The sequence below is a fragment of the Bos javanicus genome, chromosome 11 (genome assembly GCF_032452875.1).
Source record: "Bos javanicus breed banteng chromosome 11, ARS-OSU_banteng_1.0, whole genome shotgun sequence".
NCBI classification, from domain to species: domain Eukaryota; kingdom Metazoa; phylum Chordata; class Mammalia; order Artiodactyla; family Bovidae; genus Bos; species Bos javanicus.
This window is the reverse complement of record NC_083878.1, coordinates 69,586,523-69,608,718: the sequence shown is the minus strand read 5'-3', so window position 1 is coordinate 69,608,718 and position 22,196 is coordinate 69,586,523. Positions and strand designations below refer to the sequence as shown.

The 22,196-nt window shown below is 41.3% G+C and overlaps 1 protein-coding gene across 3 annotated transcripts; it reads left to right on the top strand.

The window, feature by feature from the left end:
- The first annotated feature begins 7,219 nt into the window (after window positions 1-7,219).
- Window positions 7,220-21,959, top strand: YPEL5 (yippee like 5). Of its 3 annotated transcripts, none has more exons than XM_061432935.1 (3): window positions 7,220-7,392; window positions 18,377-18,541; window positions 20,016-21,959. In XM_061432935.1, exons 2-3 carry the CDS (start codon window positions 18,401-18,403, stop codon window positions 20,238-20,240), a joined length of 366 nt encoding a protein of 121 aa, XP_061288919.1. In that variant the 5' UTR covers window positions 7,220-7,392; window positions 18,377-18,400; the 3' UTR covers window positions 20,241-21,959. The 3 variants fall into 3 exon arrangements, with proteins under 3 accessions (XP_061288919.1, XP_061288921.1, XP_061288920.1); XM_061432937.1 differs by lacking the exon at window positions 7,220-7,392 and adding an exon at window positions 7,934-8,414; XM_061432936.1 differs by lacking the exon at window positions 7,220-7,392 and adding an exon at window positions 8,384-8,451.
- The last annotated feature ends 237 nt before the right edge of the window (window positions 21,960-22,196 follow it).

Sequence of the window (22,196 nt, the reverse complement as noted above, 5' to 3'; positions counted from 1 at the left end):
TTGCAAAGAGTCAGACACAACTGAAGCAACTTAGCATGTACAGTGGCTTAAAACAACACACATGTATCATCTCATTTTTAAAAAGTTAATTAATTAATTACTTTTGGGCTGCACTGGGTCTTTGTTGCTGTGCACCAGCTTTCCCTAGTTGTGGTGTTCAACTTTCTCTTTGTGGTGACTTCTCTTGTTGCTGAGTGTGGGCTCTAGAGTGCACAGGCTTCAGTAGTTGGAGCACACAGGCTCCGCAGTTGTTAACACACAGTGTAACACACAGGCTTAGTTGTCCTGTGGCATGTGGAATCTTCCCAGACCAGGGATTGAACCCGTGTCCCCTGCATTGGCAGGCAGATTCTTAACCACTGGACCACCAGGGACGTCCAATTATCTCGTGTTTTGAAAAATACAAATCCAAAACAGGTCTGACACGGCTAAAATCAAAGTGTCGGCAGAGTTGTGTTCCTTTGGGAGGCTCTAAGGGAGAATCTTTCCTCTGCCTTTTCTTGTTTCTAGAGCATGATTCACGGTCCACCTTCACTCCAATCTTTGCTTTCATCCTCGCATCCCCTTCTCTGACTCTCCTACCTCCTCTTTCTTTCTCTTGTTAGAAAACTTTATTTTTTTAACGATGGTGAAAAGCACACAACATAAAATTTATCATCTTAACCATTTTTAAAAGTACAGTTGAGTATTATTAAATACATTCACATTGTTGTACAGCCGATTTCCAGAACTTTTTCATCTTGCAAAACTGAAACTCTACTCCACTTCAACAACTCCTCATATCCCCACCTCGTAACCTTGGCAACCACAATGCTACTTTCTGTTTCTATGAATTTGACTACTCTAGATACCGCATATAAATGGACTCATAAATGTTTGTCCTTCTGTGTCTGCTTTATTTCACTTAGCATAATGTCTTGAAGATTCACTCATGTCATAGTGTATGTCAGAATGTCTTTCCTTGTTCAAACTCAATATTCCACTGTATGGATAGGTCACGTTTTGTTTAGAAATTCAGTTGTTGGACACTCAGGTTACTTCTACCTTTTGGCTATTGTGAATAATGCTGCTGTGAACACAGGTATACAAACACCTCTTCAAGACGTTGCTTTCAATTCCTTGGGGAATACACCCAGAAGGAGAACTGTTGGACCATATGGTACTTCTATTTTTTTATTTTTTGAGGAAACTCCATACTTTTCTCCATAGCAGCTGTACCATTTTGCATTCCCTAAAACAGAGCACCAGGCTTCCAATTTCTCCACATTCTTGGCAACACTTTTTGTTTTCTGTTTTATTTTTAGGAATAGCAATCCTGATGGGTGTGAAGTGACATCTCATTGTTGTTTTGATTTATATTTCTCTAATGATTAGTGATGTTGAGTGTCTTTTCATATGCTTGTTGGTCATCCTACCTCCCTTTTATAAAGACCCTTGTCATTATATTGGGCTCACCAGGATAATCCAGAATAATCTCCCCATTTTAAGATCCTTACCATAATCCCACCTGCAAAATCCCATTTGCTATGTAAGGTAACATACACAGATCCAAGAGATTAGAACATAGACAACTTTGTGGGGCAGAAGGTGTCATCATTCTACTGCCAAAGCCAAGAGAATAAGAAGTCTGAAGAAGGATGGGCTGATGATTTCAGGTACAAAAAAAGAAGAATTTTATGATCAGTGGCCTTTGACAGAGCTTTTAGTAAAGTGGCAGGATTGTAACTCAAAATAAGTTATTAATATTTTTATGTTAACTATTAATCTGAAATTTTATATATATATATATATATATATATATATATATATATATATGTTTCTTCCCAAAGGAGCTATTCTGCTTAAATTACCCAGAGTTCTCATAAGTTTAGGTTAAAGTAAAAACTCTGTAGTCCCAGGCTAGTCTGGCAGCTCTACTCTATGCAGCATTCAGGATCTGAGTTCATTTCCTTAGGATGGAGTCCTGGTCCTTATGGTCTAGGCAACATTCACTTTGTGGGAAGCAGGACGGATGGGGGGAAATGAATGTGATGTCAGTATCAGTTCAGTTCAATTCAGTCACTCAGTCATGTCGGACTCTTTGCAACCCCATGGACTGCAGCATGCCAGGACTCCGTCTATCATCAACTCCTGGAGCCTACTCAAACTGATGTCCATCGTGTCGGTGATGCCATCCAACCATCTCATTCTCTGTCGTCCCCTTCTCTTCCTGCTTTCAATCTTTCCCAGCATCAGGGTCTTTTCAAATGAGTCGGTTCTTAGCATCAGGCGGCCAAAGTATTTCCTTTAGAATGGACTGGTTGGATCTCCTTGCGGTCCAAGCGACTCTCAAGAGTCTTCTCCAACACCACAGTTCAAAAGCATCAATTCTTCAGCTCTCAGATATCAATATAAAGCAAGGGAAAAGATAAAGAGCTTATTATAAGAAGCTACGTATTTCTAAACTATAGTGTTAGATGTGAGGACAAGGCACTTGTATGTATGTATATGAGTCCAATGAATACTTAGAGCAATTGAAGAAGTTGTGCGTGTTGGGGGTTGTTGTGGACTGTGGTCCATTAACAGACATGAGAAGGGAGTGACCATCCTAGTCCCAAGCAAATTGTTTTTTGTCTTGCTCTTGAGGAAATATGGATTCTATTTAGGACAAGCTGAGATTTCAAGCTTCAGACTTTTATCCAGGTATAGATTTCCATCAGACTTTGGAAAAGAAGAAAAACTGTTTTCATCCAACACAGGAGAAAGCACCAAGAAAATAGGTGATGTAGGAAGAAACATTGAGTGGAGAAACTTTGAAGTAGTTCACTTCCAAGTCTTCATCTTGACTTATTATGAAGCATAACTATCTGCAGAGAATAAGACAGGTGGGTGGAGGCCCACCATTTCAGGCTTGCGGAGCAAGGAGGTTTACTAGGCCATGGGAAGTGTGAGGAGGCAACAGAAGACTGCGCATGTAGCACATACTTGAAAAGTGGTCATACCTATAAAGCAGCAGCTCCAGTGTGATAGCCAGGGAAGTCACAGTAAGGGAAGGCTGCTGCTGCTGCTGCTGCTAAGTCGCTTCAGTCATGTCCGACTCTGTGCGACCCCGTAGATGGCAGCCCACCAGGCTCCCCAATCCCTGGGATTCTGAGGCAAGAATACTGGAGTGGGTTGCCATTTCCTCCTCCAATGCATGAAAGTGAAAAGTGAAAGTGAAGCCACTCAGTTGTGTCTGACTCCTAGCAACCCCACGGACTGAAGCCTACCATGCTCCTCTGTCCATGGGATTTTCCGGAGTACTGGAGTGGGTTGCCATTGTCATATAGGGCAAAGGAGAAGTCCAAGGAAACAGCAACAGAAGGGCATTCTGAAAGCCTGACCTAGGGTTTGCAGTTGTATTGACTCACCCATTTGGGAGAATATCAGACAGTTTAGGCCAGAACGTATAATCAGCAACCAGAATAAAGCACCATGGTATGTTGGTGTATGTTGGATTATTCCTGTTTCTTGTTTTCTGGACTCAAAGAATGTCAGAGTTAGCATAAGTCAAGTGATGAATTTTCTTCAAGAAATGTACATTTGGTGTAACGTTGGGTTACAACGCTGGTAACTGTAATATATCATATAAAGAAATATAATAAAGGGGGAAATGTTTATCCCAAAATACAGTAAAAAGGTATTTGATAAAATTAAATACCCATCCTTCATTTAAAATAAGAAACTTTACAAAATAGCAATAACTTCTAGGAATTTGTTTGACAGAAATATTCAAATTTCTATACAGAAAATTCAGGAAAAATAAACTACAAAATCATTATCTTTACTATAAAAATAACAAATGACCCATTAGAGTTATAATAGCTAATAGGAGAAGTTTCTATTCACAGTAACCTCCTGTGTTAGATTGCTAGAGCTGCCACAACAAAATACCACAGATTGGTAGCTTAAATAACAGAAATCGATTTCTCACGGATCTTGGACCGGAAGTCCAAGATCAAGGAGCCAGCAGGTTTGGTTTCTAGTGGAAACCTCTCTCCTTTGTTTGCAAGTGGCCATCTTCTCTCTGTGCCCACACACCCTGGTGTCTCTTTGTATATCCCAATCTCTTTTTTCACATGGATACCAGTCAGACTGTTCTCGGGCCTAATCTAACCACCTTATTTGACTTTAATCAACTCTTTAAAGGCCAAGGCCTTATCTCAATATCCAGTCATATTCTGAGATACTAGGGATTAGGGCTATAACATAAGAATCAGGGGAGCATAATTCAGTCCATAATATCCCCAGAAATATATACAATATCTAAATTTAAATCTAAGAAGAACAAGCTAAAGGAAGACAGCTATATCATGACGCTTCACTGGAAGACCTAAAAGAACACTTGAATAAATGGGGAGACATACCATGTTCTTGGTGGGAAAGTTTCAATATTATAAACTGTCAGTTTATTCAAGTTAATAGATATAACACAAATCAAACAAAGAAATATCAAATCTCTCAAATTTTCTTTTTATTTCTCTTCCATATTTGTTATATTATCTTCAATGGTAAATTCTTTATTTCTAAAGGGCAGGCCACCATCAGCTCAGACCCATCAGGTTTTACCCTAAATCAACTTCTAAACCTGGGGATTTCCCTGGTGGTCTAGCGGTTAAGAATCTGCCTTGCAATGCAGAGGATGCAATTTCAATCCCTAGTCGGGAAACTAAGATCACACACACTACAGGGCAACTGAGCCCACGCTGAGCCCACACTCTAGAGCCTGTGCACCACAACTAGAAGGTCTGCACACTGCAACAAAAATCCTGAATGATGCAACCTAGATCCTGTGTGCCATAACTAAGACCATATGCAATCAAATAAATAAATACTAAATCTCAACCACCCTATACCTAGCAATAGAAAATCATCACCCTACCAACCACCTAGAATAAAACTTCTGGTTTATCTTTGAAAATACTATCCTTAGAATGCCTACATACAATCATTTCATTCTGTGTAGCCATTCTTATTAAAGTTAAAACCTGCTCCTTCAGTTCTATTCCTATCTGCTCTCCTTTCGTCATATTTGGATTCTAACTCTGCACATCACCAACACCTAATCTTTCTAAAATTGGTTTTAATCATTCTTTCACAAGTTTATAAATATTGTATCCAATATGTCTATTTGGGGACCTTGGATAAGTTGGTTAATATGCCTCAGTTTATTTAGCTGTAAAATGGGGATGATAGCAGTACCTACCTCTTTGGGTTGTTATGAACAATGAGCTAATTTTAAATACTTGGAATAGGAAGTGCTTTATATGTATTTGTTAAATTAATAATTACCTTTCCCATTGTTTTACCTGGCACTTACATTGCTCACTTTGAGAAAAATTCATTCCTTGGGGTTTAAGCATTGTACGTATGTCCTTTTCAAATGATTCTATTCAGAAATATTTGAGCAATACTTTATCAATGAATTCAGGTTCTAAAAAATATTTTTAATAGCAAAAGATGGGAAGGAACCTACTTGTCTATAAGTAGAAAAAGTAATGTTTAATAAAAAATGAAGTCCTACTATGAAAAACTATGGAGACAAATTTGTAGATGAAAGATACATTTGACATGGAAGGATGGCCATAACACACTGAGTGAAAAAGGCAAGTTAAGGAATAAGAGATGCAATGTACTTTCCTGCACATTCTTTTCAGGAAGAATACACAGCTACATATGAAGCTTTAAGCAGAGGACAGAAGTCTCTGTTATGAAATGAGATAGTATGACCTTCTTACAAAGAACATGTGTTGATTTTGTAATTAATACTAAGTAAAAACAAATTAATGAGAAAAAACTTTAGAAGTTTAAATTTTCCTCATCTCATGAAAAGCTCACTTATCAAAACACCTTTTGCCTTTAATTTTCAGGTTTTTATCTGAACTGAAGGAAAATACTGGTGAGTTTTGGGGCTTGGTGAGGAATCAAATGCTAGGATTTACTAAAACCTCTGTCCCACTATAGATAGCTTTAAGCACCTCGGAGATTAGTCTCAGATGTTACTGCTTGTTACCTAAGAAAGAGGCATCGTCAAACATTTCTACTTTATCCTGAAGGTCATCCAAAGACCATTAAAATACTTACCTCGGAAATTCTAATTTAATGCGAGACAAAACTTTCCATCTTAAGCATTGATGAGGATTAAGGGAATTCAATCCCTTTCAACAAACAAATCTCCAAACTCTCTGAGGGGGAAACTCTTCAAGTAGAAGAGTCTGAATTTTCTCATCTTTTGCATAATCGCTTCCACCACCAAGAAAGAACTCTGCTGCTGCTGCTAAGTCACTTCAGTCGTGTCCGACTCTGTGCGACCCCATAGACGGCAGCCCACCAGGCTCCCCCGTCCCTGGGATTCTCCAGGCAAGAGCACTGAGTGGGTTGCCATTTCCTTCTCCAATGCATGAAAGTGAAAAGTGAAAATGAAGTCGCTCAGTCGTGTCCGACTCTGCGACCCCATGGACTGCAGCCCACCAGGCTCCTCCGTCCATGGGATTTTCCAGGCAAGAGTACTGGAGTCGGGTGCCATTGCCTTCTCGAAGAAAGAACTAAGGTAGTTGTAAATAAAGTTCAGCCACACTTGGAAAAATCCTTTCTTCAGGAGTTCCTGTATGCCCACACTTAAAGGTTTGGGGTTTATAAGTAAAACGTGGCCTACTATAAGGGCAAGAAAGAGTAAACAATCTCATAAAAATTAATTACATGGTGCATTTAAGCTATCTGGGTACCTGCTTGGCCTAGAAAAACAGTCTGTTTTCATTTGTCATCACTAGGCTTCAGGAAACTAGGCCCTAGCCACCACCTGGTGACGCTGATGACGCGGGATGTCGCACAGCTGCCTCTGTTAGAAAGACTGGGCAGTCTCCTTTAAGAAGCTGACTCACGTGGACGCTATGTTGTGTGCTCTCAGCTGGGAAGAGGGGTGGATCTTAGGTCTCTCCACATTGGCTGCCTCGGGAGAGTGGGCAGAGTTAGCCTCTTTGATTGGCTGTCCGGGTCCTGGGTGTTGGATCAGGGGCGGGGCGAGCTGCAGGGAGATTGCCCCGGGTCTTGCGGCTTCTGAGAGGGGTGGGCCTCGACGCAGACTGGAGCGGGAGTGGGGGAGGGTGCGCCAGAGAAGGGGCGGGGCCTAGCGGAAGGGGCAGGATACCCGGGGGAGGGCGGGGCCTAGAAATGAAAGGCGTTCTGGGCCAACCCGGAGAGCCGACAGTTCGAAGGGCGGAGCTACACCGGCTGATTGACGTTGAGGCCAAACCAGGGAGAGGCGGGGCCAAGGCCAGGGCCTGACTAAACCTGAAGACTCGGGTGGCTAAGGGGCTTCATCCCAGCAGAGAAGCGAAGAGCCGCAGGCGGCCGCCGACTTCACAGCCGCTCGAGGTGAGTATGGCGGGCGGGGACTGGGTTCGGGGCCGGGTAGGGGCTGAGGCTCCCCTCCGGATCGGAGGCTTCGAAACACTCTGGGATCGGCCCAGGGCTGGGGGCCCAGGCAGGAAGTGCCTCTTCCTCGCCGCGCTCCCTTGGGGGTCCTAGCGCGGCCGACCCTCGCCCCTCAGGGCGGGCCCTGGTGCCGGGGCTGCGGACTGACGAGCTGGCCTGTTTCCTCTTTGTGAGGCCCAGGCGCGGCGGCCGCCGTCGGCCCGCCCCCGCCGCGCAACCCGGGCGACTGGCGCGATCGCAACAGCCGCGACCCTCAGCTCGGCTCCCGCGCCCTCCAGCCCCGGCGCAGCCTCGGAGGCCCTGCACGTCGCGGCCGGAGCCTCAGGCCCCCGGTCCGCCGGCAGTTTGGCTGGCGACCCCACAGCCCCGGCTGCCCCGCCCCCACGGTCCGCGTCCCCGCCGCAGCGTCGGGGGCGCGCCCCGGACTCCGCAGCGCGGAGGTCGCCGCGGGGGCCACGAAGTGATGTCTAAACTCTGAAATATGCGGCCGTAATAACGCCACGGCGTGGGCCGTCCTTCAAAAGGGCCACATCCTCAGTCGGCTGGCACTTGCCACCGGCGGGGTGGCTGTGGTGGCTTTTGTTTGCTGTCCCGCAAAGGCTGGATGCCCGCCCCCCTGCCCTCCTGCGCCCCAGGAGACCCCGGACCGAGGGAGGGGTCCCCGCCCGCTGGACTGGAGGGCGTGGCGCGACTGTTGGGCGGCCGTCGGGCGACCCGGGCCGCGGGGCGGCCCGCTCAGCTGTTTCCGGCCCCTGTTTGTTGTGCGGGAGGAGGCTGGGCCGGGCCGCGCCGCGCTCGGGCCCCGTCTCCTCCCGATTGGCCCGCGGCGTCACGTGCCGGCAATCAGCTGGGGCCAGCCGGGGCTTCGGGGCCTGGGCGGCTGCGGCTGTTCACACCCGGCGCCGGGATCGCCTGCGGTCCCCACGGCGAGCTGCATCCTTCCTCTCCTCGTTGGTAGGGCGGTAGGCACGCTCTGGCTCGTTTATTCTGCACTTGTAGGTAGGACAATGAATGTTGAGGACAGCGGAAGCTGGAAAACTGAACTACTACAAAGATCTGTTTTATCCCGACATTTACTAGTCTTCTGTTTCAGGGAGGGTCTGGGAAGGTGAACAGCTCATTTATTTTTAAATTTTTTCTGTTTACAGAGCCCTGTTGGTAGTCTGAGGATTTTTATTGCAGATCTCCTTGACAGATGGAAAACAAAGTAATCTTCAGGCTGGCCTTGTGTTTTCGGAAAGTTAGACTTGCTAGTGAAATAACTGAGGATAATAGAGTATTAGCTAACTTTGCGCAGTCGCACATACAGTGTAGCTGCTGTGTTCCAACAAAGATGACCCAAAATGTATGCAGTGTATCCAGGGTACATATTTGCCAGATGCGAAGTGTCTTGGTGTAATCTTTTTCTAGAAGTTTGTTGCATACTTATGTGTTAGATGAGAAGGAAATTGCAAAGAAATTGCCAACTTTTCTCTAGAAACTAATGATTTTTAGTAAAAAGGCATAGGGAAATGAAGGGTAACAGTTAAATATTAGTGATTTATGAAATGAGTGTTATGAGAATTCAAAAATGGGACAATGAGACTGAAATAGGAAGGGTTCTATAAAGTGGATTGGTATTGATTAGACCTAGAAAATGAGGCTTTGGATTGCTTTTGGGCAAACAGAGGCTTAGGCGAGAAAAAAAGGCCTGGAGGCTTTACAAATAGAAAGTGGAGCTAAAAGAATTTTGTACTTTGTACTAGAAAGGGAAAGTCGCTTAGAAGTGTCTGGCTCTTTGCGAGCCCTTGGACTGTATTTGGAATTCTCCAGGCCAGAATAGTAGAGCGGGTAGCCTTTTCCTTCTCCAGGGAATCTTCCCAACTCAGAAATGTAGCCTTTCCCTTCTCCAGGGGATCTTCCCAACTCGGGAATAGAACCCACATCTCCCTCATTGCCAGCGGATTCTTTACCAGCAGAGCTACAAGGGAATCCAGAGAATACTGGAGCCTATCCCTTCTCCAAGGGATCTTCCCAACCCAGGATTCGAACTGGGGTCTCCTGCATTGTAGGTGGATTCCTTATCAACGGAGCTATCAGGGAAGCCCTCTGGAGAAGGGAAAGGCTACCCACTCCAGTATTCTGACCTGGAGAATTTCATGGACTGTATAGTCCATGGGGTTGCAAAGAGTGGTACACAACTAAGCGACTTTGACTTTTGTACTAGAATACCAAGCAAATGTCATGCTCTTTGGAAGTGACCAGTGTCTTCCTTTAGCACATTCTTGCCCAGCTCAAGGCCCAATACAGGCCTGCTGCTTTGTGGGGGGTGGGGGGGAGCATGTTTTAAGTTTATATCTGGCAGCCATCTTATCTATAGGAGAGCATGTTGATGAAATATGCTCAAGTAAGTTATTTAACTCTATACAGGAACCTAAATTGGATTTTAACAACATACAAAATACATGTTGCTACATCTGAAATATCTGGTTGGATCCTTGAGGACCTTTGCCTAGGTTTAGTTGCCTTTGCTTTATTTAAGTGGTAGGAGAGGATAAAAAAAGGTTTAGAAAATAAAAAAGGAAGGGAAATAAGGCCAAAATTAAGTCTAAATGTGAGATTAAACTAGCTACTACCCTCCAAAAAACAGTCCATGAGATGGGAAGCTAGTCCTAAATATTGAGATGTGAAGATAGTCCTACTAAGTATAATCCTGCGGAGAGTATCATTTTAGGTTTCATAGTGCCTAAATGGTTGTATAAACCAGTATCAGTTTCTCTGGTAATCCTGTGTAGTAATGGTGGTGGTGTAGGAACTGAAAGTTAGCTGTGACATGAAACTTGCTACTTCACACGTGAATCTGGAAACCAGACAGTTGAATTATACTCCAGTCCATCCAGTTAGAGACTTTTTTGACTCATGGTATTGCATCACAACAGACTAGAGAGATCCTAAGTTTGTCTTGCCAAAAACTGTTTTGGGGAGATTACTAACTCAGATTGTTTAGCTGACTCACCGAGTTACATGACTAGTCTTATTTTTAAGTGATGACTAAACAGAATTGTAGAAACATAATAAACTTGGAAAACGTTTAACAACAAGGCATTATTTAGAGAGCAAAAAATATATATGTGTTACTGTCAAATGAAGACCTGATGCCACAACTAGAATGTCATTTGAAACAGCAAAGTAAACTGGTCACGTTTTATAAGAGAACTAGAGGAAAGCACAGCTTGTTTCACCAAAACCTTGGCTTGGTGGATATTTTGTACAAAAATTGGAGAATTGGTTTTATGGATCAATTTATTATTTTCTCTTGTAGGTTTTCAGTAGAACTTATCATAAATCAGTATGAAATAATTGATGAGATTACAGTAGAATAAGTGTTAATTATGGTAATCAGCCAAGGGCTGTCTTTGGGTTTTGTTCCGTTTGTTTTGGAGAGCAAGGAGACTGAAAACTAGATATACCAGCTTGTTTTCGCAGATTTCCATTTTAGCCAGACTTTTGCAACATACAGCCTCTCCTGGAAGGGCAGATTCCTTAACCCTTTCTGCTCTAGGCTCCTGCACACTCAGGTCCCTGGAGGACAGAGTCTTTGCATCTTGCATTTGCCCACCAACTCCTAGGGTAGTGGAAAAGCCCCTCTTACCTGTTTAGTGATAGAGTTGGGTGGAGTGTGTGTTCTGTTGCCTGTGGCAATGCCCTGAGGAAATAATTAAAAAAAAAAAAAACCAAACACAAAGTCTGTGAACTGGGTGTTTTCTCTAAGAACCCTCCTCTAAGAACCCCAGAGGGTTCTTAGAGATCCCTCCCTGGTATTTTTAGGGCTGGGAAGTGTGATTCCTCCTCCTGTGAATTCTGCTTGCCAGGATTGAATCTGAACTGGATTATTAGTTACAGGGAGGGCAAGTGCCTATTTTAAGACCTAGAATTATGATACTAAGAATTTGAGATGCTTCAGAAGTTTCTAGCTTTCCTTCTGCATGTCATTTCTGTCACTTGGTCACTTAGCTTTGCCATGGTTAACAAGAAATGAAGCTAGTTAATTGTTGATTTTATTTTCTTTTTGAACCTTGCTTTCTTCATCTGTAATAGAGGGAGGTTAGGGTGGAGAATGTTGAAAAAGATAATCTAGTTTTACTAAATTTACCTTTATTTAGCATTTATTGTGTGCCAGGCACTGTTCTCAGTGTAGTGCCATTTAATTTCCACAACTCAGAGATGAATACTGATACCACCGGTTTATTGATGAAGAAACTGAGGTGAAGATACCTTATCCAAAGTTTACACAACTTTAAGCAGTGGAGCTAAGATTTGAACCCAGAGTTCCAGTATTTGGGATACATTGTTTAAATCCTGGGGGTGGAGAGAGGAGGAGGCAGCAGCTGGTTATACTATCTGTTTTTATAATCTATGTATTATTGATCTTCAACATGCTGAACTTGCTACAGAAAGTTGAAGACCTTAGTTAGAAAACCCATGAGGAAAATGGGAGTGTGATTAAATTGATTGTGTCAAATATTCCTGTTGATCCTTAAACCTGAATGCCAACCAAGTTTCCTTTTTTTCTAAGATTGCCTGCTTTCTAAATGAAGAGCTCTTTTGCTGTCTGAACAGGTTTTTCAACAAGGGTCAGTGCATTTTCTTTCAAGGGCCAGATGGTGAATATTGTGAACTTTGTGGGCTGTAAGGTTTCAGTAGCAACTACTCAAACTCTGCCATTATACTGAAAGAGCAGCCAGGTATCAACAAATGGGTCTGGCTGTGTTCCAATAAAATTTTATGTATGGTCACTGAAATGTGAATTTCATGTAATTTTCATGTGTCACAAAAATATTCTTTTGGTGTTTCTTCCCCAACCATCTTAAGATATAAAAAGCATTCTTATGTTGCGAGCCATATAAAAACAGGTGGTGAGCTGATTATTGCCTATAGGCCTTAGTTTTCTGACCCTTGCTTTTAAAGAAAATATTCAGCAGTAAGCCAGACTAATGAACAAGGTATCATATTTGTTAGTGTGTATATGTGTGTGTGATGTGTAAATCAGCACCAGTGGTGAAGAAGTGAAATTTGAAATTAATGCAGTACCATTTACATTAGCATTCCCCCAAGATGAAATATTTAGATATAAATCTAACAATGTGTACAAGATCTATGTGAGGAAGAATATAAAACTAATGAATGAACTCAAGAACAACTAAATAAATGGAAAGAATTTGTGTGTTCATGGATAGGAAGACTCAATGTTGTCAAGATGTCCTTTCTTCCAACTTGCTCTGTAGATTTGGTACAGTCAAAATTCAAGCAAGTTACTTTGTGAATATCTCAACAAATTGATTCTAAAGTTTCCATAGAGAACAGAAGACCCAGGAGAGGCAACACAATATGGAAGGAGAAGAATTAAGTCAGAAGACTGACACTACCCAACTTAGTATAGAAAGACTTAGTATAGAAAGAAAGTGAAAGCCACTCAGTTGTGTCTTACTCTTTGCGATCCCAAGGATTATACGGTCCATGGAATTATCCAGGCCAGAATACTGGAGTGGGAGTCTTTCCCTTCTCCAGGGGATCTTCCCAACCCAGGGATGGAACCAAGGTCTCTCGCTTCACATGCGGATTCTTTAGCAGCTGAGCCACAAGGGAAGCCCAACTTCAAGACTTAGTATATATCTACAGTAATCAAGACAGTATGGTGTTGGTGAAGGAATAGACAAATAGATCAATGGAACAGAATAGAGAGCCCAGAAACAGGCCCACATATATATGGTCAACTGATCTTTAACAGAGAACCAAAGGTTTGTCAGAATTTTGGTTATAAACTTGAACTTCAACACTGATTACAAAACACACATTACTTAAGCACAGTAAGTGCTCTCAGAATCAACAGAGAACATTAGTCATCTGTGAAAGCAGCTCACTCTTAAGATATTTTACAAATGTGTGACTGAAAATACTGTTACTCTTCTAAGTCCAAGCTAGGTGATCCTGGGAAGTAATTTGGGTTTTTTAAAATTAATTATTTATTTTTAAACATTTTATATTGGGGTATAGCCATTTAACAATGCTGTGATCATTTCAGGTATACAGTGAAGGAACTCAGCAATACATATACACGTATCTATTCTCCCCCAAACCCACCTTCGATTCAGGCTGGCACATAACACTGAGCAGAGTTCCATGTGCTATATAACAAGTCTTTGTTATCCATTTTAAACATAGCAATGTGTACATGACCTGGGAAATAATTTGGATGTAAAAACAATTAGAAGGAGATTGATTGTGGAAGGGTTTGTGGGGATTTGGGGAGATGATGAAAATATTCTAAAAAGCTGGTTTGTGGTGATGGTAGCACAATTTTGTAATTTACTAAAAATCATTCATTTGTACACAACAGTGGCCAAATTTTATGTCAATTATTCCTTTAAGAAAATTGTTTTTAAAGAATGAGCTATATACTATCCTGTCAGGTAAAAAGTTTCTGACAGGATAAGCTGTGTATAAGCTCTTAGAAAGGGGTGTCTGAAGTACATGCCTTTTATAAGTACATAAGGCTGAAGTACCTTACTTTCATAGCTCTAGAAGTGATGAGAATGTGAACTAAGTTATTGATGAAGAATGAGGAAGAAAGACCTTGAAAAGTGATTTAGGAGGACTTCTCAATTTTGCAGTTTCTTAAAGAAGTTGCCAGGGTTTCTAGTTTAGGAGAGGGATTAGAGTTGCCACCAGCAAAGTTAGGGAATGTAGGCGGCTCAGCATGGAGGCAGGAGAGGTGTGTGAGAAATCTGAGGAAGAAAGACTGAATTTGGCTGTCTCTTCTGGTCACTAGAGAGTAAGTGGGGCTAAAAGAACTGGAGCAGAATTTAGTTCAGATCCTAGTTTGGCCAGTTTCATAAAGTTACAGCCTTTGTCTTCCTCTACAAAAGTAGGATACTACATACTTACTAAGAAATTGTTAAGGTTGAATGTGATACGTGAAGTACTGAATGCAGTGTCCCATATGATGTTGATACTAAATATCAAGTCTCAGACAGAGTTCAATATATTGCCTAGGTCCAGAGAAACCTCGGAGAAGGCAATGGCACCCCACTCCAGTACTCTTACCTGGAAAATCCCATGGACGGAGGAGCCTGGTAGGCTGCAGTCCATGGGGTCGCTGAGAGCCGGACACAATTGAGTGACTTAACTTTTCACTTCCATAAATTGGAGAAGGAAATGTCAACCCACTCCAGTGTTCTTGCCTGGAGAATCCCAGGGACGGGGGAGCCTGGTGGGCTTCCGTCTATGGGGTTGCACAGAGTCGGACACAACTGAAGCGACTTAGCAGCAGCAGAGAAACCTAATTCAGGTGTTTTGCCATAGCTTTTAAATGACCTTCCCCTTCTGTGGAGCAGTGCCAGTGTGCTTGCCGTCAGTCTCCTGAGTATGCACGGGGGAAATGAACGGTAGGTTGCACTCCTAGCCTGGTGAGGTGAAGGCCTAGCACATGAAATTCAATGGCCTGCGAAGGTTTTTCTGTGTTCCAGAGACCTTTGACAGCAAGCGGTGTTTTGCTCACTTCTGATAGATTCTCTGGCATTGTAGCTTTTCTCTTTTGGCAAATGAGAACTGCATTTTACAGTTCTATGTACATATATAGAACTCTATACATGGCAACCACAACGAGGAATAGTGAGTCTGTATAGATATTTTTGGTCTTGTAATGAATCATGTAACTGAATTCAGTAAAAATAGTTGGGTAAAAGTTAAAAATAGTCTGAATTTGAAGCAAGAAAGAGAAAGCATGATGTTAAATCTATTTACCCCATTTAGAAATCGTTTTCCTGTATCCAGTAGTGAGCAAATGGTCACAGCTGTTAATACTGAACCAAAGATAGAATGATACAGGCAGAAGGTATAGGGAGAGTTTGTTTCGAAGTTCAGAATGTTTTCCTCAGTAGTATTGCATCTGCTATCAGTCAAGTCAAAAATATCTGGTTATTCCTGAATTATTGTTGAAGTAACTTAGATGAATATTATATTTAAAAGTTTGAAGAAACATTGGCTTGAAAATAACAGTTCTCAGAAGCCCAAGCTGGAGGATAAATGACCGCACAAATACTAATTTTTAGAGAAATAAAGACTGAGGAGTATGTCTTCAGAGGTGTTACCATAAAACCCTGCTGGTGATTCCTTTCTGTAAATGACTGGTAGTAAGAAACATGACCCAGATCAGCTACTCACAGGGTCATTGGATGCTTAATTTGGATTAGGAGTCATAAACTCATATGTCTCACAGGTGAAGTAATTATGTGGCACAAAATAGATAAAAAGCAAATGAAATGGCCTTGTGGGAAGTGTTGAAGGCACCTCTCAACTCTAGCCAGTTGTTGCCATATAAGAATATGTGTCCTGTGTTGCCAGCTCTCCCCATTGTTTAAAAAGAAAGGCTCAAAACAGGCTGTTAATGAAATCTCTCAAATTTTAAATGATTCTCAACTGTTTTTTATTAAAAATTAAAAACCCTGGGCCAAATTGAACACTAATGTTTTGGTGTGGGAAGGGTTGTTTTGTTCACTGCAGTGTTCCTATGCCATCAAATGAATTCAGCCAGCAGGCCTCAGATTTGGACCCTTTGAGCTTTGTGTAACAAATACTGTGTTCTTAGGCATCTGGGAAAATTAATGCTATCCTAAAGACTAAAACAATAGGCAGCAAGTCTTTTCTTGTCATTTTAAGTCTTATGTTTTTACCCAGGGTTTATTCGTTGACACTCTTGTTTACTAGCTATAAATTGTAGTATATTTACTATTTGTTTTTCACTACTTATTAAACTTTCATATAGTATTTAGTGGGAGTCATAATTATCTTGGTGACAGAAATGTCACATTTCTGATGACATTAAAACTGCCTTATGGCTGAAGTTGACAGATGTTAGAAGGAATGGAATTTTCTTTTTAATTTGTAATGGAATTTCCCCAAGTTTAAGATGACACTGGATTGCACATGGATTCTACATTTTTCTTTTCTGTAGCAGCAGCTGTATCAGCTCTGCATGGCGTTTTAAAGACAAATAATATTAAATATTTGAAACACAGAAGCTGATCACTACACAAAGGAATAAATTCTTTTTAAAATGAAAAGCTACAGTGTATTCTTGATTATACCTGCTGCTGCTAAGTCGCTTCAGTCATGTCCGACTCTGTGCGACCCCATAGACAGAAGCCCACCAGGCTCCCCCATCCCTGGGATTCTCCAGGCAAGAACACTGGAGTGGGTTGCCATTTCCTTCTCCAAAGCATGAAAGTGAAAAGTGAAAGGGAAGTCGCTCAGTCGTGTCCGACTCTTAGCGACCCCATGGACTGCAGCCTACCAGGCTCCTCCATCCATGGGATTTTCCAGGCAAGAGTACTGGAGTGGGGTGCCATTGCCTTCTCCTAGATCTCTAAAAATGTGCTGTTTTGGGAGATAACTGCAGTGAATCAACTTTACTTCCCAGGTGGCTCAGATGGTAAAGTGTCTGTCTACAATGTGGGAGACCCAGGTTCGATCCCTGGGTAGGGAAGATCCCCTGGAGAAGGAAATGGCAGTCTACTCCAGTACTATTGCCTGGAAAATCCCATGGACGGAGGAGCCTGGTAGGCTACAGTCCATGGGGTTACAAAAGAGTCGGACACAACTGAGTGACTTCACTTTAAAATACTGGAGTGTGATTATCCTTGTTTCAGAAATTGGATTCAGAGCTTTTTTCCCAATGTTTCAGCACTTCTGTGATTTATTGAATCAAAAGACTTTCTTAAATATAGTAAGTTACATAGTAACAGTTCATCTTGCTCCTCTCTGTTCTTATTTTCCTAGCCTTATGCCAGCCTAGACCATCTTGTATGTCCTCTTCTTAGAGGAGTCAGTGTTAGAGTAATGGAAAAAATTTGGCTTTGACTTGAGTGAGCCATATTCTGATTATGATTTTCTGAACTTGAAAGCTGTGTGACCTTTGACCAGTTAGTAACCTTGAATAATCTATGAACTGGAGGCAACAACCTCACAGAGTTGTTGTGGATTTTGAAATAAGTAAAGCTTCTCTGGTGGCTTGGTGATAAAGAGTGCGCCAATGCAGGAGATGCAGGTTCAATCCCTGGATCAGGAAGATCCTCTGGAGAAGGAAATGACAACCCACTCCAGTGTTCTTGCCTGGGAGATCCCATGAACAGAGGAGCCTGGTGGCCTACAGCCCATGGGGTTACAAAAGAGTCGGACACGACTTAACGACTGAACAGCAACAACAGAGCACCTAGTATAGTGCTCCACAGACTCAAACTTACCAATTTAGTGCCATCACCCTACATGGTTGTTGATGCACCTGATGACCAGGGAAACAGGCACCCCATGCTCTCAAACCAGGTTACACACTCTTGTCCCATAAGTCTTTTCTCAAATTACAGATACTCAGAATATATACTTGTTAGTTGCTCAGTTGTGTCCAACTCTTCGAGGTCCCATGGACTATAGCCCACCAGGCTCCTCTGTCCATGGGATTCTCCAGGCAAGAATAACTGGAGTGGGTTGCCATTTCCTTCTCCAGAATGTATACTTAACTCTGTGCTAAACCTTTTTCCTCACCTCTCTGCTGGTGTTTCTCATCATTTGGTTTGATATTGCACACTGTCTTCTTGTCTTTTTCATATCAAAAGAGAAGGGATATTCTTTGGCCTTCCTAGTGAGAATATTTACTTCCTTGACTCGTTGCTTCTGAAGTGTTCTTAGCTTGAGTTTGCCTATTTGGTCCATGTGTGAACTTTGGATCCTTTCATTCAGAGTCAGCTATTTCATGTATTGAAATGATTTCGTGTATTGTATGAAGAGATCATATATGTGTATATAAATGGTTCTCTGTGACACCACCAAGTAGATCCTAACAAGTTAAAAAATCATAATGTATTTCTTGTCCTTTTTTATCTGTTCCCAGGTTTTTAGAGCTTCAGCTATAAAAATGGGCAGGATTTTCCTTGATCATATCGGTGGTACCCGTCTGTTTTCCTGTGCAAACTGTGATACGATCCTGACCAACCGTTCAGAACTCATCTCTACTCGGTTCACAGGCGCCACTGGCAGAGCATTTCTTTTTAACAAGGTTTGTGGGGAAAACTGATTTCATTTCCTCACTGGGTTCAGTGGATATATTTGATAGCAATACCAGAATACCCCTCAGAGCATGGAGATGCCAAGAAGATTCCGAATGAGAGCTGCACTCCATAGAAATTGCCTGCTAGTTTGTCTTTGGGACTTCAGGAAAGCATTACTAGGCTGTGATTTTTAGGCTGGAGAGTTTTAAGGATTATGTTATGATAAGGGTAGTCTCCATTGCTTCAGGAGACACTCAGGGTAAGAATGTGGTAGTGACTTCACAGACCATCAAGAGGCTGAAACACCCCCATAGCACTAATTTACCCTTACAGGGAGATAGCTGCATTAAGCTGTTGTAGTTTGACAGTGCAAGTGAATAAGGATCATCTAACTAACTTCCTGCTCTAATTTACCAATCATCTTTCTGATTATGATTTGGCTAATAGGTTTGCTAACCGAAGTGTTTCCTGACTTACAGATTAATGTATAGTCTGCCTTTTTCTCTCATTTCTGGCTTGCTTTCAAATTGGTTGATGTGATTCTGCCTCCTGGAGTCTAATGGGTACTAGCAAAGTTGAATTTCTAGATATTCCAAATATCCTTGAACTACAGAACTAGTCCAAGGTACTGTTCTTAGATATTCAACCTAAACTTCCCCAGGGGACACCCCTCTGTACCATTTAGAAACAAGTATTTTCTCTGAAAGAAATGATAGTGTATATACATCTTGGTTTTTATTTAGGTATAGAGCAGGGATTGGCACACCATGGCAGGCTGGCTGTTTTTGTAAGTAAAATTTAATGAACCACAACCATGTTTACTCATCTGTGTATTATCTATGGCTGCTTTTGTGCTACCACAGCAGAACTTAATAGCTATAACAAAGACCAGATAGCCCTTTTCAAAGCCAAAAATATCTGGCTCTTTACAGAAAAATTAAGCATGGAGGATTATTGGAATCCTCCATGTTCAGAGTCATTGGAAATTCTTCCATAGATTCTTTGAACCCACTTGAAAACCATATATTAAAACCTACCCCCAGTCCGTTAGTAGATAAAATTGTTTCAGAAACAGATTTTTACAAACTTCTCTTTATGGAATACCTGTTGTATACTAGGTTCTTCTGTATTGGTAGCCTTGTCTACACTCATCATTGAATGGTTAATTATAACAGTTGGACCAAGACCTACATTTTATGACTCCAAGTTAAGGACTCTTCACTATAACACAGAAGTGTAACTAATGTGTATAAATAGGGTGACTTAGAATAATACATGATTGCATTACATATCCAGTTCAGTTCAGGTATTTACCTGTCCCAGCAGTTTGTCAAAATAGCTCTTGGAAAGTGTGTTGCAGGTTTGACAGACAACTGCTGTTTGCTTTTCTGACGTTGCTGTTCTTTCACCAACAAAAATAGTGTACCATTTTTGGCAGATAACTTACATGCCTTTGCAATTTTGTTTTCATGTGTTTCTTAGGTAGTTAACCTACAGTATAGTGAAGTTCAAGATCGGGTCATGCTCACTGGCCGCCACATGGTTCGAGATGTGAGCTGCAAAAACTGCAATAGCAAACTGGGATGGATCTATGAGTTTGCCACTGAAGACAGCCAGCGTTATAAGGAAGGTCGTGTGATCCTGGAACGCGCTCTAGTTCGAGAAAGTGAGGGCTTTGAGGAGCATGTACCATCTGATAACTCTTGAAGAAAAAGAGAGAAATCCATCTTTTCCCAGGTCTCCTTCACTGAAAACAAAAATCTACTTACATACACTGTCACCTTAGCATCAGAGTCGGATTCATGAACTGCGGAACAAGAGGTTGTGAGAATCTATGATGGAACCTTCCTTTCTTTCCTTTTTTTTTTAATTTTCTATTTTCCATCCAACAGCAGTGTGTAGAGAGAATATTATGCAGATGCCGTTTTTTTTTTTTTTTCCCCCTGTGTTTACATCTTGAGGCAGAATAGTCTATCTGCAGCTACATGGTGGGCTATGTGAGGAAAAAAATCTGGGCTATTAAGAGTGAAAAGTATTTTATGTAAATTTTGAAAGGAAAGTGTGTCAAGAGCATGATTTTTAAATTTATTTGGGCTTCATTTTAAGACTTTTTAAAAAAACCCAGTTATTTCACTTGATTTGCTAGCTTCAGAGAAGAGATCCGAATTTGTGACCAGCGCTAAAGGTTCAGTGTTAGTATTGCTTGTGCTGGCCATTGTGCCATATTCTTGTTGGAGATGAACCGTAGCATCAGAGCCCATTCTTCCTTGTCAGTCTTGACCCAAAGATGTCACCATTCCTAGTTATTTGTCACCACATAATTGGTGTTGATTGGAAACTTTTCCTGATATGGGGCAGAACTGCTTGGTTGTCTTTTCCATGTAACTTAAGCATAGTAATATAAATAAAGTAATAGTTGGATGTTTTTGGTCCTGTGTTGCTTTTAAAATCACCTTTCAAAAGAGCAGAGTGTTTGATAAGTAATTGTCATAGTAGTGTTTCTTTTCATCTCTTAAACTAAATTGACTGTATATAAGATACTTCTTTGTTTAAATTAAAGCATACTGTTTAAATCCACAGTATTGCATTTAGAAAACAACTGAACAGAATGTCCATGTGCATTCATGCAGAAAGCATTTCTTCTGCATGTGTTTTAAACGGAGGGAAGGGAAGCAGCCTATCTTTTTAATAATAATAAGCATTTCAGCATATCCTTTTCAGTTTTGCATTGATTTTGACAAGTCTGTAGAGCCTGATAGTTACATCAAAGGATTTAGATCTCCTAGCCTTATTTTCTCAGATCTTCCCTCAGAAGTTTAGGTGTTGAAATCAAAACTGTACTTGGTCCCTTCAAGTTGATAGGGATCAAATTTGACTCAGGGCGTTATTTGAGCCCAAAATTTACAGCATTAAGAAGTATTAAAGTGTAAATGTTTCTTTATCCAAACCATTTCTAGGTATTTTAGTATTTGTTAAATGGCATTAAAATTGACTAAATACTTCAATGAATGAATGAATGGCTATTTGCTCAATTTCTAGGTTCTATAGTGGTGAATGTTATGATTAAAAATATAGTCTCTGTCTGAAGATGCAATTTGTCCTAAATTAATTGGCAAAATCATCCTGTCATTTGATACTAGAAGTGACTTCTGAGTACAGTTAGGATTTTCTCTCATTTGCCTTTGGGCTCTTGGTTAGAGGCATATGTCTCTTGATTTGGTAGGTGTATAATAGTGCATTTGAGATATGTGGACACAAATTCTTCTCTTTCCTTCACCATGGACTACATCTTCAAGCATTAAGAAACAGCATTGATTCCCATTCATTTCCATACTGGCCTTTGATTATATGCAGACTGCTAGTAGCATGCCTTACCTATAGCACTATGTGCATTTGCTGTCACAATAAAGGATATTTTGTCTTGCATTGGTGCAAAACTGCTACTTATTTTCCACTGATCTTTTTTTCTAGTGATCATCTTAATTTTAATCTATGAACACGTACATCATACCTTTGAGTAGCTATTGCTTTTTTCAGTAGGCAGTGATAAGGTGACATTATGGTTTAGTTAATTCTACCTAATCTACAACTGGAAATATTGAATTTACCAACATTAACTTCTCTGAGATGATTTTTGCCTCAGACACTAACAACTATAGTTTT